General features: G+C 38.3%; 1 protein-coding gene across 2 annotated transcripts in view; it reads left to right on the forward strand.

Moving 5' to 3' along the window:
* Window positions 1-15,540, forward strand: part of BPNT2 (3'(2'), 5'-bisphosphate nucleotidase 2) — a 32,051-nt gene extending 16,511 nt beyond the window's left edge. The window contains exons 4-5 of one of the 2 annotated variants that reach the window (XM_027128055.1): window positions 7,968-8,129; window positions 9,650-15,540. In XM_027128055.1, the coding sequence (XP_026983856.1) occupies window positions 7,968-8,129; window positions 9,650-9,921 (434 nt within the window). In that variant the 3' untranslated portion in view covers window positions 9,922-15,540. The remainder of the gene's footprint in view (window positions 1-7,967; window positions 8,130-9,649) is intronic. The other variant, XM_027128057.1, reaches the window with a different exon arrangement.
* Window positions 15,541-16,206: the final 666 nt, after the last annotated feature.

The following is a 16,206-nucleotide window of genomic DNA, read 5'->3' on the forward strand; positions in this document are numbered from 1 at the left end:
CAGAACTTCAGAATGTGACCTTTCTTGGAAATAAGGTCCTGGCAGATGTAATTAAGGTAAATATCAGCATGAGCTCATCCTGCATTAGGGTGGGCCCTGAAGCCAATGCGAGCATCCTTAGAAGAAACAGAGAGCACGCAGACATACCAGGGGTAAGACGATGTGTTAGGAGGCAGGGCCTGGAGTGATGCGTGCAAGCCGGGGGACGCCGAAGGCTGCTGGCAGCCACAAGAAGCTAGGAGAGAGGCGCGGGACAGACTCTCCCTTCGAGCTTCCAGAAGGGACAAACCCTGCCACCTTCGGGATTTTGGACTTGCTGGCCTCCAGACTGTGAGAAAATAAATTTCTCTCATTGTAAGCCACCAAGTTTGTGGTAATGTGTTATGGCAGCCCTAGGAAACTAACACAGTGGGCATCCGTATAGTTTTATCGTTTACTCCAGCCTCATCCATCGTGTCTCGTTGGTGTGGCTGACACTGCATAAAAATGCTGTCTGTCAAGTGGAGAGAAATAGAGACAAAGTTAATTTTTTATTACTCTAGATTATTTGCTTTGCACAATAACCTTGTACTCGAATTCTAGCTGCTCTGAGATAGGCTAAACATATATGTGAGGATTGGCTCTGCATTTCAAAACGAAATCTGCTTTGTGTATCTGACCTTTTAACTCCTTTTCATAATTCAGGTCGTTTTTTTCAATTGACAGTTTGATGAGCTACAGCAGCTTCATGCCATTACTGTGGTAGTGTGCCTTAAGATTAATTACATAATTGCTTAATGGTTTATGGATTGCCTTCACATATTTCATTTAATCCTTACCAAGTTAGTTATTATACAGGTTAGACTTCTAGCTGAAGCTGTGTAATAATCTGCACCAAAATACAGGAGATTGAACAAAACAGTTTATTTCTCTCTTCTCCAGCAGCCTGTATGTCAGCAGACCATGGCAGCTCCCTGGTACCAAATTCTCACACAAATTCTCTTGCTGTTTTGCTGTACTAAAGTTAGTTGCCCTCATCTGCATGACTGAGGATGGCTTACTGCTTCATCCACTTTGCAGCAGTGGAGAGGGCTAGAAGGCAGCCGCGGAAGATGTTTCCCACTAAGGGTTGGACCTGTAAGTTGTACACATCACTTCAGCTCACATCCATTGACCAAAACATAGCTGGAATCCAGCCACAAGGGAGGTGAAGAAATGTAGTCTTTATTTTCAGTGGCTATCCAAGCTGAAATTCAGGGGCTCTGTCCCTCAGGGAACACAGGGAGAGTGGATATTGGCGTGTAATGTAGCAGTACTGCTACACTTTGTCCAGCTCCTGAGGGAGGGACACGGTTACTACTAGCATCGCACTTACAGGTGAGAAAATGAGACTCAGAAATTTGATATGTTCCTCAAGATCATCCAGCTAAAGCAGAGGAGTCCACCCCAGGAATTCCATGCAAATGGTGTATCACACCGCTTTCGGAATAATAACTCCATGAGTCCTCACGTGTGTGGTGTTTACAAGTTTATGTTCTCGCATTTGAACCTTTCGATAACTCTGGGGGACAAAGAAAAATGTTGTCTTTCTTGTAGATGAGAAAAGGACCTTAGGCAGCTCTCATCGAGAAAACCATACAGTAAAATGTTACTGTAAGAGCCATCCACTCCTTATTAGTATCTTACATTTGTTTAGTATTTTCACAGTTAGTGAAGTGTATTGACATAAATTCATTTCAGTCTCAAAGTAACTCTGGAAAGAATATAAAATAGGAAATAGGTGACTTTCTTTTAATAAAAAAGAGAAAACAGGCACATAAAGGTTGTGTACAGGGCTTAAGTCTTTGAGATCCTCTCATTCTTCTGACAGCGTCCCTCATGCCTGTTTCTGTCAGTTAGGACTGCCTTTAGCTGCGTATAAAATAAATCGTCTTTGCAGTGGTTAGACAAGTAAGGGCTTTATTTTTCTCACCTAATTAAGACGGCCCAGGGTAGGAGTGATTCGGTGGCTTCTGATCCTCTTAAATGCCTGACTCCTCTTTCTGCTCTTTCTTCTTAGAAGGTGGCATTTTGTTTGCTTGCTCACAAAAATGGGCGATTCCGGTTACCATGGCTCTATTCTAGGCAGGAAGAAAGGGCAAAGAAGAGGGACAAAAGATCTATCTTAGATATTCTATTTGGAAAGACTGACTTTGAAGCCCTCCGCTTCATCTCATTGGCCAAATGTCACGTGGCGTGCTTAGCTGCCAACAGAGCCTGCTGCCCAAAGAGAATTAGAAGTGGGATAGAGAAAATGCAGAGAAAGTTGATATCAGAGAGGCCGATAGGTCCTGATCTCCACATCTGTTCATGTTAGGAGGGAGAATGGCGATAATAAAACCTCCATTTTTAAAAACCTTTATTCCATCAGAATATACGATATACCCCCTCATAGGCTTAGGAACATAAGGTGCTTCTAGTCAGCAAACATTCCAAAAGAATCAATACGCCCTTAATTAGGTGTGGGTTGACCTTCCATTCCTGGATCGAAGGTTTGTTTGGCTTGTGCCCTCTTTGGGACTATTGTTTTCACACCCAGACTGTATATTGATGTTGGCAGAGTACAAACTGTCAAGTATTGTGTATTTACCAGAATTTAGCTACACTTGACCATAATGGGAGCTAGATATTATTGTTGCTGGCAACAGTTAGAACAAAGCTGATCAAAATTCTTCTCAGACTTAATTAGAATTAATTCACTGAGTGAAATACTTAAAGCAAGAGATACTAGAATAGTACATATTTTAATGAAGTAATATCAAGTAGGTGGAGTATATCCACTCAGTGGAAATTTGTAGCTATAAAAATAAGTGATAATGTCTGAAGTATGTGTAGAAAAGTACCAACCACTTTCTATTTCCTACTGGACTTTTTGTTAGCATGTCTTATAGACTAAACATATTCTGTTGGCTGCTGTTTTAGCTTATCACTGCTGCCTTATCATCAACATCAATCGCTTATATTTATTTAAGCACCTACTGTATTTTTTTAAGGGGCTTGAAATAATTTTGTCCATATAAATGTTATGACTGAATGTCTTGAGTTTATGTGATCTGAAATATATATTTTTAATATTAAATTAGTAATTCTTATCTAAAATTACTCTTGTACTATCTACTGAGATATAGTCTTTATTCTCTTACACAATACTGACCTCTAGAGATACAGCATTGTAAATTCACTTCTTAATAAAACTTTTTGATCATCTCTAAAAAGAATTTAGAGGATTTTTTTGCTTCTCATTTCTTATTTTACTTTTATTACGAATAATTCAAAAACCCAATTATAATGAATTTTCATGTACTCCATCCAGATTTAACAGTTGATAACATTTTTATATATTTGCTTTTATTCATTTATTTATTTATTTGCCTATGTACTTTAGAGAAAATTACAAGGATCATGACATTTTACCCCTATATATTTCAATATGCATGTCTAAAAAGAACATGTTTCTAAACAAGAACAGTACTATTAATATAATAATAAAATTAAGAAATATTCCATAATTGACCCAGTAGTCACATTTCCCCCAATTGTTCCTAAATTGGATTTTACAACCTGTTACATCAGACCAAAATCCAGTCAAGGACAAGCATTTCTTTTGGTTGTTAGGTTGCTATGTTAAATTCTTCTAATGTAGATCCTAGAACAGCCCCCAGTCCCCCTTATCTCCAGACATTGACTTGTTGAGATCAGGCCCCTTGTCATAAGATGTCCTGCCTCTTGGATTCTTCTCATTATTTTCCCAGGCTGTTGTTTAACTTGTTTATTTTTCATCTTCTTTTTCTTATAAAGTGTAACAGATCTGGAGGCTTGATTGGATTAAGGTTAAATATTTCTCTCAAGAACACATTTTAGGTACTCTTCATGTACTTCCTACTGCATCACATTATGTTACATATGTGTCATCTCACTATTAATGATGTTAATAAGATGGTTAAGGTGTCATGACCAGACTTCTCAGTTATAAAATTATGGTGATTCTCTTGGTATCAGCAGGTAATCTAGAGAGAGATTTTGGCATCATTTGAAATCAGGATTCCATTAAACCTTCCATATAATAGTTTTAAGATCTATTTAAGATGTAAAATGGGATTTTCAATTCTGTTGTTTTTTTCTACGTATGTCAGCTGCAGTTCTGTAGAGAAAGTTCTCCATCAACTTGGGGTTATTTATTTACTGTAAAACATGGTTTCTACTCAAAGACACTGTACTCTTTTCCTTTACCAATTTTTCAAGTTAGGGTTAGGGTAAAAACCACCTCCCGTGCAAACAGATGTTATTCTGGGGCAAGAGTAGGCATTCTCTCTCTCTCTTTAATATCCGTATCTCCTGGATTTTTATATATTCAATGTGACTCAAACTACAGTTATTATTTTTTAAGTTTAATTTGTTCTTCTGTTGTTGCATTTTTTAGTAACACTTTAATATATACTTTTCTCTTTAAATAACCACTATATAGTCATCTTCTTCAGGTATTACCTATTGGTTCTCTCCTAGCAGCAGCAATTAAATTAGCTTAGTTTAGCCTTCTTGACCAACTATCCCCATGTTAGTCAATCATATTTTTTTGATGTTTATCTTTCTACTCCACTATTCAAATCTTCAGATTTAAATGGTGTCCTTCAACTCTCAGTAATCAACTATGAGGTAACATTTCTACACCTTTTTCCTATCTTTGTCTTTCTCTTAAATCCACAGTTACACTTATTCAGTGCTTACCAGCAGTACTTCCGCTGAGAGTTCCTCAGTCATCTTTGGTTGGATAAAGCCTGTCCTCTAATAGATTACTTTAGAAGAGCTAGCTCATGAATGCCAAATTACCTGAGTTCTTACATGGGAAAAGCTTTTTCTATAGCGTTGACACTTGGAAAGACCACTTGGCTAGTTATAAAATATATGTATTTTAAAACTGTATTTGTTTCCTAGGGAGGTTATAACAAATTACCACAGACTGGGTGGCTTAAAACAATAGAACTATATTCTCACATTTCTGGAGGCCAGAAGTCTGATCTCAAGTGGTTGACAGTGTCACACTCAAGAGAAGACTCCTTCCTTGCCTCTTCCAGCTTCTGGTGGCTCCAGGCATTCCTTGGTCTGCCTTGGTTTGTAGACACTTCCCTCCGATTCATGTCTCCTTCTTCACGTTCTCTTTGTCTCTGTATTTCTGCGTTTCCTCTTCTCATAAGGATCCCAGTCATTAAATTTAGGGTCCACTCTAATCCATTATGACCTCAGCTTTACATCTGCAAAGACCCTATTTCCAAATGAGGTCACATTCTGACGGCTCAGGGTAGACCTGAACTTTGGTAGGTTGTTATTCAACCCACTATACACCGTTTTTTCTTGGTTAAATGGTATAAACTCTTGAACTGGTGTGACATCTGTGTAGGCATGTGTTGAATCTTGACAGAAAGGCTTATCACCTGATGTTCTGTTCTTTGTAAGTAGCTGGGTCGTTTTGCCTGGAATGCCAAACAAAGAACAGTATCTTTAGAGTCTCATAAAAGAACTATGACTTATCTCAGATTCAGAGTTGGCATTCTGGCATTCATGAGACATTCCATATTATGTCTCAATGTGGACATTTAGGTTCTCTTCATTTCAAGGACATTTTCTTGAATCATAATTTTAAAGATTAGTTCTGTTTCACTTTGTTTTTCTGTTTCATGGACTCCTAATGTATGTATGCTGACTCTTCTTTCATTGGCTTCCATATGGATCACTTTTACTCTGGTCCCTTTTATGTGTTTACTTGTCTCATTTATTTTTTGTTTTTCTTATTGCTTTCTATGCTTTTGGGCATTTCTATTGTCCCTTGTGTATCCTGTGATTTAATACTAAGCCTTTAATGATTTTGTCCTTTTGTTTGTTTGTTTGTTTTTGCGGTACGCGGGCCTCTCACTGTCGTGGCCTCTCCCGTTGCGGAGCACAGGCTCCGGAAGCGCAGGCTCAGCGGCCATGGCTCACGGGCCCAGCCGCTCCGTGGCATGTGGGATCCTCCCAGACTGGGGCACGAACCCATGTCCCCTGCATCGGCAGGCAGACTCTCAACCACTGTGCCACCAGGGAAGCCCTGTCCTTTTTTTTTTCTTCAGTTTATTTCCTGTTTTATATGAGTTCCCATTTCATATCTTCCTATTGTTTATTTACCTCTTCTGATTTGTTCTTTTTTATTTGTTCCATAGCATTCTTTTTATTTTTTTGTTGCTTGTTTATTTTTAACTGTGTTGCAATGTTGCATTATAGTCTTAACTCTGCTTTGTAGAAATTTTCAAGTAGCCTGAAATGTTTTAGTCGTCATTCCTTATGTTGTTTTCTTTTTCAATAGACATTGCAGTTCTATATTTCTTATTTCTATTTGATCAGTTTCTGTGGAATTGGGGGAGGGGTGGTAGCAGGACAGAGGTTTGGGTGATTCTTGGTTTGCGAGCTTTCTTTAATGTTAGTGTGAGGAAGGCGTTGTCTTTATTAGTAGGCCTCTTTTTTTGTTGTTTTCACATTTTTTCTTTCTTGTTTGACCCTTTCTTGTTTCAATAGGGCCCTTACCTTCAACCCCGTCCTTCTTTTTAGTCCTCTTTGCCGTCTTCCAAATTGGCTCTCTTAGAGAAACGTCCTAACAGATGTTGTTCTTCATCCAGTATGCTCTTGAGACTTCACTCTTGTTTCCGTGTCTTCTCCGAGCCTCCTTTACCCACTGCTTTGTTGCCAAGTCTCAGGCCTCCTTTCAGTAGTGCTCATTTTAGATGGGACCTTTCCTTCTGGGGAGGGATTCTGGCTATTGCTGTCTGAGTTTGCCACCACTTCCATGAAGCTCCTGCCATATTCCCTATACAGGGTCAGCTGCGGTACTTACTCTGCTGATCTTTGGTATTTACTCCCCTTCTTTCTGATAAATCTGTGTTTATAGCTATCCTCTGTCTCCTACTTATTCTTTAGGTATTAGTTAACTCTGTTTTTGTTCTCTTTGTTGCTGTGTGTGGTTTTGGAAAGACGTGGGAGAAGAATCTGAGAGACTGCCGTCAGCTTGGGGAACTCAGAAACCTAGACTCTGTTCATTTAAAAAAATTTTTTCTGCAGCCAGGAGTAAGTGGTAACGTAGCTGCCTACATTGCTAGCTGTGGTGGACTATATTTTATCTCACAGTGAGTGACTACTAGAATAGTAATCTCATTGAGATATTTATGAGGAAGTTTGTTTTCTTGTAGAGTTTGGTAGTCAGTAAAGAAAACTTCGAAACCAAGAAAAACATTTCAAGCCATCTCTGCAATCTCCTCATCTTAAAAATTTCTGGTCTACTTTGAAATCTAGTGCTTTTTCTTTTTATACTCTCTGATGTAGCAGGTATGTAAACCTAACTCACTTACCTCTTTGGCTGTTTTATATTTATAAAGCTCATTAGGAAATTGAGCCAATATACAAATAATTGAAACCATGAATATATCAGACGAAAAGGTAGTATAGAAGAAAAGTCGTTTTTAAATTTTGAATTATGTCGTAGGTTGCCGCAGGTTGTGTTGCCCAGGAATCAGACTTTGGGGTGGAGATTAGAGTGCAGGATGTTTACTAGAGAGTGCTCTTGGGATCAGATTTGTGGAAGGGAGGGAGGGAGGGAGGAGAAGTTGAGTTGCAGCATGGTCCCAGTGAAGACTCAGCAGCTGCCCTACAGGGAGCTCTGGAGCCCGGGCTTTCTTAAGCCGAGGAGTTGATAGTCACTGTTTCTGGTTGGGCAGGATTGCGTAGCCTCTTTTAGTTTTGTTTTAATATGTGACTATTGTAAAAAAAATAAACATATTACTCTTGTACTCAGAAAATGAAAGCTTCCTGTTTTGGAAAAAAGTATGAGTAATTCTTTGGAAGAAGTTTTTTTTCAGTCACTCTTGGTACTTTGAGTTCTGGTTTTAAAAGCTTCAATGCCATTACTGGCTGTTACATTTTCTTTCCAGCTTGGGCGATGGTAGACCATGGGTCAAATGTGAAAGCCCGCGCTTCTTACAATGAGAAGACCCCGAGGATCGTTGTGTCTCGCTCACATTCAGGAATGGTCAAGCAGGTTGCTCTTCAGACTTTCGGAAACCAGACCACAATCATCCCGGCGGGTGGTGCTGGTATGTTCCTGCTCCCCTGCGGTGCCTGTGCAGTGTTCCCTGTGGGGCCAAGGCCATGTCAGGAGGCACACTTGGTTGTCCCATCCTTGGGAAGAAAGTGAGAATGGACAGTGGGCTTTCAAGACAGGCATGGTCTCCTACTTGGTGATCTTGAAAGTGGGATTCAGTCATACGTGCCTCCTTGGTAGAGACAGTCTCACAATAGAAACAGTCTCACAATGGTGATTTCTGTTCCTCGAATACTACAAAAGCATATTTCTGACATTGATGGTGGTTATATATATGATCTGATGGTGAAATAATTGTGCTATTAGTTTAACTGTAAGAATAGCAAGGAGAGGAAGAAAGATCCAGCACATCACAACGCTTTATTTAGCAGCAGGGTGCCAGGAATCATCAGAAGTGTTACTAGAATGGCCAACCCCTTGGTCACTGTTAACGCCCCTGAACTCCTCAGCTTTCGTGTCTGGGAGGAGCCACAGAGTCTAGTGCCCATCCAGCTTAATGCAGATCCTGTATTGTTGCATTCCCTATGTTCTAGCTCAGGGTCAGCTGACTTTTTCTGAAAGGCCCAATAGTAAATATTAGGCTTTGTGAGTCACATGATCTCTTTTGCATACTATTATTTGATTTTTTTTTAACCGTGCTTTAAAAATACCAAAAAAAAAAAAACAAAAAAAAACCATCTATAGCTTGAGGGCTGCACAAAAGCAGGCTGTGGCCCAGACTTAGCTCCTGGGCCATTTGCCCACCTTGTTTTGAGTGTTGTTTAATATGGCAGAAGTGTTGTAATTCAAACAAATAGCAAATTATAGTCGGAAACATTTGTGTTTGAAAACCTTTTCAGCAGAGTAATAAAGGGAAAAGTAGTGCTTTTAACCTTTAAGCCTAATAGTTTTCGTTTACTGCTGACCTATACGTGTCTTTCTTAACATGGCTTTATTGTTTTCTTACAGACTCTCAGTTTGGTTAGGAAAGGTGATATCCAAAATGCCCAGTAGGAATGGGATAAACTAGATTTTAGACCCAGTTTCTTCTGGGTTTGTTTTATTTTATTTTTAAAATTCTGCCTCATTACAAAAAAGACTTAAGATAGTAGCATTATTTTGTGCTTTCTTCTTTCAAATCCAGCCTTCCTGGAGACTCAAGGGAAACCTGTGGGTGTTTAGCTTTAGTTTAATAGTCCATAGGAGACGATTCATGTTGAAGGTATCACCCCGTAGAAGACAAGCACAAAGTGGATTTAAATTTAAAATATTATAGGCATATATTTGTTTGTATTTGAGAACAGCTTAATAAATTACTTTGCAGTATTTTTTTTTGGCTCATTTGGGTTTAATGTCTGCGCTATTACTTAAAAAAAAAACTTTTTAAAAATAAGTTTAGACTGAGCAGTGGCAAAGATAGTACAGAGATCTCCTGCACACCCTGTGCTGTTATTTTAACAATGTACTCAAAGCAGTAAGCTCCTTTCTTCAAATCTTCCAGACAATAACCTAAATTCTGTGTTTATCTTGTAGGTTATAAAGTTTTAGCACTCTTGGATGTGCCTGATAAGAGTCAAGAAAAAGCTGATCTATATATCCATGTGACATATATCAAAAAGTGGGATATATGTGCTGGCAACGCCATCCTAAAAGCCCTTGGGGGGCATATGACTACCCTGAGTGGGGAAGAAATCAGTTACACGGGTTCCGACGGCATTGAAGGAGGGCTCCTCGCCAGCATCAGAATGAACCACCAAGCTCTGGTCAGAAAACTCCCCAGTCTAGAGAAGACAGGACATAAATAAGCCACGCTGGTCACAGGTCACCGCTCCTCCAGAGCTGAACGGTCAGCCTGGAACGCTGGAGGCTTCAAAGCATTGGTGGAGACTGCATGGTTAAGGCCATCCCAAACTTTTTAAAGTATTTATGAAGCATCAGAGACTTATTTTCCCTGTAATAGGATGCAAGATCAGGGAGAATGGGTTGCTTCCTGTCTCAAGTATCGTCTTTATTTTTGAGACTATTTTCGTACAGTTGTCATACACAAGGCGCATATATATATATTTGTGAATTAAAATCTATAGTCGAGTCTACATTGTTATGAGTCACCATTTTCACACAATATCATGAATCTTCACTGTTAGTACTTTCATATAGAATTGGGCTGAAGAAAGGATTGATTTTGTGTAGATGTTTAATATTACTTTACAATTATATCTCATTGAAAATAAAATAATTGGGGGTTTTTACCCCTAGTTCAGATGGAAAGCACAAGAAGCTACAAATTCATTAATATGCAACAAAGTCTCTATCACTTACTGAATATATTTCTTACGGATTAAAATAGAAAAAGCTTAAATTGTTTTTTTTCTTTGAAATTTTAATAACAGGTTCACCAGCTAGTAGCGAGTATAGATATATGATGGTTGCGTTGTAACTGTAATTTCTGTGTGTGTGTGTTTTGTTTTGTTTTTATAAAGAAAAGTGTGTTTGTACCTATGGGTTCAACATTTCTGCCATCTTGCTGGTAGTTTTCATTTGCCCTGTGGACGGTGCATGGTTCCATCCTTTCCCTCTTGACCAGCATTTAGTCTTTAACTTGTAAGGTTTGGATTAAGGTTTCAGGGTTAGCATTAGAATTTGGTATATTTTCTCATTAGGGATAAAATATGCTGTATAAGGCATTATAAAAATATAAATGATCCTCTTATTAACTGAAAGTTATTTGACATTATGTGAATTGAGCTAGCTTTTATTATTTTCAAAAGCCTTGTTATAGTACTTTTTAAAAAATTTGCCAGGTTTGTGTATAGAGATTCTCTCATTATCAAGAATAAGTTAAGGTTGCTTTTGCCGTGGTTAGTTTTACCATTAATAAATGGATCTAACCTAACCAAACTAAGTATTAACTTTTGAGATAATTTGTATCTTCCCTTCAGATTAAAAAAATGAAGATTGGAGTTACTTTTTGTTGAATTTTTTTCCTATTCAAGTGTGCAGAATCTGGTTGGAAGAAAGGTTGTGACATATTCACTGTGTCACTGTAATTTGAACCTTGCTTTGTAGGATATCTTCCATTGGGATGTCTGATTTCTCTGAATGTGATAGCTGGAAATTTCAGGTAAACAGTAGCATTATTTCACGTGACTTTGCTATGGTTTTATTCCATAACACTGATAAGGAGAGGCATTTCTTGTGGTTTCATGGTTTCTTTTCTTTATATCTTTCTTCCTTCCTCTCTCTCTCTTTCTCTCTCTCTTTCTTTTTCTTTTTAGATTTTTTAACCCTAAATCAACTTTCCATTTATTTTCCTATCTTGGAGGTAAAGTTGACCAAAAGATGGGCATCCTCACCTGGTGGAATGTGCTCACAACATTAGGTTTGCAAATTACACTGTCCAAGGTCCTTATTCCTCACTGGGGAATTGGACCTAGTGTGATACACACATTACCACCCAGTCTCTAGCAACTGGTCACCAATCTGGTAGGGTAATGGGCCTTGATAGGTAGGGTTTTGTTCATGAAAATTCATTCAAAGTTTTGGTAGTTGGAACACTTGATATTTAAACAGGACTTAGGAATTCTGAGCAGAATATTAGAGACTGCATCTTTTTTTTGCAACGAGATGAGGAAATCCTTTTTCTCAGGAGGGATGGCAAAGGCATATGCTGTTTCCAGAGTCCTGTAGTACAAACATTTGTTTTCTTTGTAATGTGTCAAACTTAGGGAAAAGGGACTAGCATATTAGGAAATGGGACTAGTTCATATTAGCAAGCATGGTGCTTTGGTTTTATTTTTAATTTTGTTAAACCACAAGTAGATAATGACTTTGTGAAGGGCTTTGTTGTGTGCAAAAATTAAGATATTGGCCGACAGTTAAATGCATCATGTTTGTGCTTTGTTGGGTGTAGTGTAGTACTAATGATTTCTAAGTGCTTTTATAAAAATTTCATTTTAAAACATTTTGTTTCTAAAAGTCAGTATACATTATAGAACTAATGTAAGTACAAAGAACAGTATTTATATTTATTTATGTAAGACATTATTGTGCCAGGACATACCAGTAAAACACCTTCATGAATAAGTGAGACAGATAATATCTCCCAAGAATGACATAAATACAGTTATTTCTAAAATGTTTACTTTTAGTGATCCTCACCTCCCCAGTTCCTTGTCTCCCTTTCCCTCATCTTGACATTGATAACCTCAGGATCCATCAACTGTCCCCTTCCTCAGCCCCTCTTTGTCTCTACCTTGTTCCCTATCACCCTAGCCTGTTGATTAATGTTCTCCTTTTATTTCTGTTTCTCTTTCTTCACCAGTATACTCTTCCCCAGCACTTAATCCCCGAATTGTCTCATAGACCTACATCTCCACGATTGGTTGCTGAAATCTTAGGGCAGAACGGAGACTCTAGTAAAGTTCCGATGGAGAGAGTCGTCCTGGCAGAGTCCTAGCTGAAAATTACTTTTCAAAGACTCCTCAAAAAGTAAAGGAAAATCACCTTCAAAACCACAAAGTAACTGTCAAGTATAACCCAAGTCCTCTGTCTTTACAGAGTGTTTCTTCTGACCCATCCTTCAAAGAATGAAAATGCAGAAAATACAAGAGTTGGCTGTGCTCTGCCTGCTGGAGAGAACTTGCTTTCTCTATGAGTTTTCATATTGTATCCCTATTTCAGTTGAGAGTATCAGCGCCTACAAGATGGGTCATGTTTGTCTTTGTTATTCAATTGTCCCCTTTCCCCAATTTTAGAGTTTTTCTTTGATTCTAAATATTGAATTGTTTATGGCTGTATAATGAAGTAACAAGCGTCTTGGTCTGTGTGTTTTAAGTAGTAATTGTGCAAATTCTTCCTGTTTTCTGGGTGCTTCCTTTGAATATTGTGCAAATTGAGTCAGAGGCAGTGGGAGGGGCAGTGACTAAGAAAAGACTAGGGAAGAAGGAAGCCCAGGGGAAGGGTAGCCAAGGGAGGATGCCAAGCAGGCATCTGCCCTGTCTCAGATGTTTAATTCAGAAGTTGGATTTTACTCGGGCTTGGAAGGTGACAGCTGTCTCTCCTAGCTTAAACATAAGTAAAGAAAGCTGGAGTGCCACCCCCTGTTCCTCAGAAAAGGAAATATCCAGCTTGCCTCTCCTTGATAACAGCTTGAAAATGGCCTTCTGGAGACAAGCTCTGGCAGGTTTAAAACAGGAACTGTTTGGAATCTAGTTGCAACTACTTCTCCTGGCTGTGTGGTGGCTGCTTGTGGACAGAAGCAGTGATTTTTCAGTTTAGATCTTGGTTGAATTTAAGGCTTATTTAATTATTTTCAGCATATGCCTACAAAAGTCTGCCTTGTAACTGTTGTGTAAAATAAACCTATGGTTTCATTTTTATCCTAAAAACAAGTTGTGCCTTAACAACAGGGCATTGTATGTTAATAAGGGAAAACAAAATTCTTTTTAATAGATGGGGAAAACAGGAACTTTTGCCATTAAAATTTAAGTTCTTTTTATGTTTTTAATGTTAGAGTTGGGGAAAATTCATTAAAGTTAAATAAAATTAATATAAAATTATTTTTGCATATACAACTAAAGTGCATTTTTATAAGAACTGGCATCTTGATGTATATAGGTCTGAAATGATACTTCATCCTTTGATTTTTAATTTGAATTAATAAGACCATGATAGATATTTTTTTTTAATTTTACCCTTAAACTGTTTCAGTGTGCTATTATATCTGTTCTAGTACTCTGAGTCACTTTGGTTCTAACAACTATTTATGGTATCATGTCAAGAATTTCTTAATGTTAAAAAATACTGTATGTCTGTGACATAAACCAGAATGGTTCGTAGATCGGGGAGGGTTCGGATTAGCATTTAGTAAGAGGGCAAGAAGAACTGAACTTTGTACTTCAAAAGGAGGTTTTGGTTTTATGAGGTGCTGGTCATAATAAGTTGTTTATTTTTATTTCGTCAAAGCCTGGCAGGTGTTTGCATTCCAATTTACCATTGATAAAGGCTTACAGGGAAGCTTCTTTTTTAAAAATTATTTTTTAAAATGAGTGATGAATTAATTCTGTGGGGAAATGAGATATATAAATATTAGTTTTCCTTTAAGATAAAATAATATAACCCAAACTTTCAGAAGTTAAGGATGATGAATAATATTACAACTTGTTGTGTATTGTGTTTGTAAGGGTTCCCTAAAGTATTAAAATTCAGGTAATTTGTGTAAATTGCAAAAGCAGAAACTGTGATGTTTGATTAGTAGTATGTTGCATTAGAATTCTTTTTGAGATGTATGTTATACATATAGTAAACTATTATTCAGACTTGTTCATCCTGTATTTTTTTAAAATAGGAGATACAGCACCCCAAGTCATCTTTAGATCAGTCTACAAAGAGTTCATCTGTCTCCCCAAATTATCTCTTCTAAGCCCTCTTCGTCATCTATGTTCAGTTAAGTTTGAAATGTTTATAGACTTTAATTTGTGTGTAAAATATGGACTTCAATTTCCATTGTGCCCTTGCATCCACCCTTGGCAGTAGCCAAAACTATCTTTATAGTCTAACGGGAGAGACTGTGTTCTGCCATGATGAACTGTGGTGCTGCCAGTGGTTTTTTTTCCTCTTTTGATGGTTTTACTTAAGCTACTAAATGGATATACACAAGCAGTTGAGTTTACACTAACACTATGAAACGGTATTTCCCGTCTATGTCCCTGCCTCTTCAAACTTGGATGTGGTGGGTTTTTTTTTTTAATCATTTTCACTTCCTAGTCAATCTCTTATAATGGGCTAATGATGACAGGGATTAAAATAAAACTAAATACCTTTGAATACCCCTTCCCCTCTCACACACTGAAAGCTGTGGAGGAACTAGACCATTTCCGGTTGCCAAGACATGCTTAGACACCAGAGTTGTCTTTGCTTGGCATGCTATCCCCTGCCTCACCCACACCACCTAATTTAAGAGGGTCCCAACTTAAGCCTCCTTCCAGGTCTCTGAGCAGGCTTTTTGGCTTCTCACCCGTAGCCCTCACTTCTACACGTGCTGTTGTAAACTTCTTAAGGACAGGGATGATTTCTGTACTTCCACCTCAGCCTCGGCAGCTACCCCAGTGTCTGGAACATATTAGGTGCTTAATGTCTGTCGAACTAAATGGAATAAAGGGTTTCTACTAGCGTCAGCGTTTCTCGTGCCTCAGTTGTGTAAGCTGGTTGTTTGTTTTCCTCTGCAAATATTTATGTTTTATCACCCACACACCCTAAATTATTTTTTAAAGTTTTGTTTTCTTTCCTTCAGATACTACCCCATGGCCAAATAGCTCTAGAAAATGTGGTTGCCTCCGATGACATGATCATCCCAAACCCTGCCCCTGGATATACTTTGCCAAACTGAACTTTGAGTTTCCTGAATAAATTGGTCGTGTCTGAAAGACGGTGTGCTGCATCTACTTTTTTTCCTTTTCTAAAAAAATTTTTGCTGTGATGAAATATACACAACAAATTTACCGTTTCAACCATTTTTAAGTGTAAAATTGGGTGGCATTTACATTCACAGTGTTGTGCAAATATCACCACTATCCATTTGAAGAACCTGTTCAGCCCAAACAGAAACCCTGTGCTCTTTGGACAGTCACTCCCCATTCCCCACTCCTGGTACCAACTATACTGCTGTCTGTCTCTGAATGCTTCTGCTTTTTTTTTTTTTTTTTTTAACAGCTTTATTGGAGTGTAATTGCTTTACAATGATGTGTTAGTTACTGCTTTATAACAAAGTGAATCAGATATACATATATCCCCATATCCCCTCCCTCTTGTGTCTCCCTCCTACCCTCCCTATCCTACCCCTCTAGGTGGTCACAGAGCACTGAGCTGATCTCCCTGTGCTATGCGGCTGCTTCCCACTAGCTATTTTACGTTTGGTAGTGTATATATGTCCATGCCACTCTCTCAGTTCGTCCCAGCTTACCCTTCCCCCTCCCCATATCCTCAAGTCCATTCTCTATGTCTGCATCTTTATTTCTGTCCTGACCCTAGGTTCTTCAGAACCTTTTTTTTTTTTTTAGATTCCATATATATGTGTTAGCATACGGTATTTG

This window comes from Aethalodelphis obliquidens, unplaced genomic scaffold, assembly GCF_003676395.1.
Source record: "Aethalodelphis obliquidens isolate GAN/ISIS:26980383/991018 unplaced genomic scaffold, ASM367639v1 scaffold33, whole genome shotgun sequence".
In the NCBI taxonomy this organism is placed as follows: domain Eukaryota; kingdom Metazoa; phylum Chordata; class Mammalia; order Artiodactyla; family Delphinidae; genus Aethalodelphis; species Aethalodelphis obliquidens.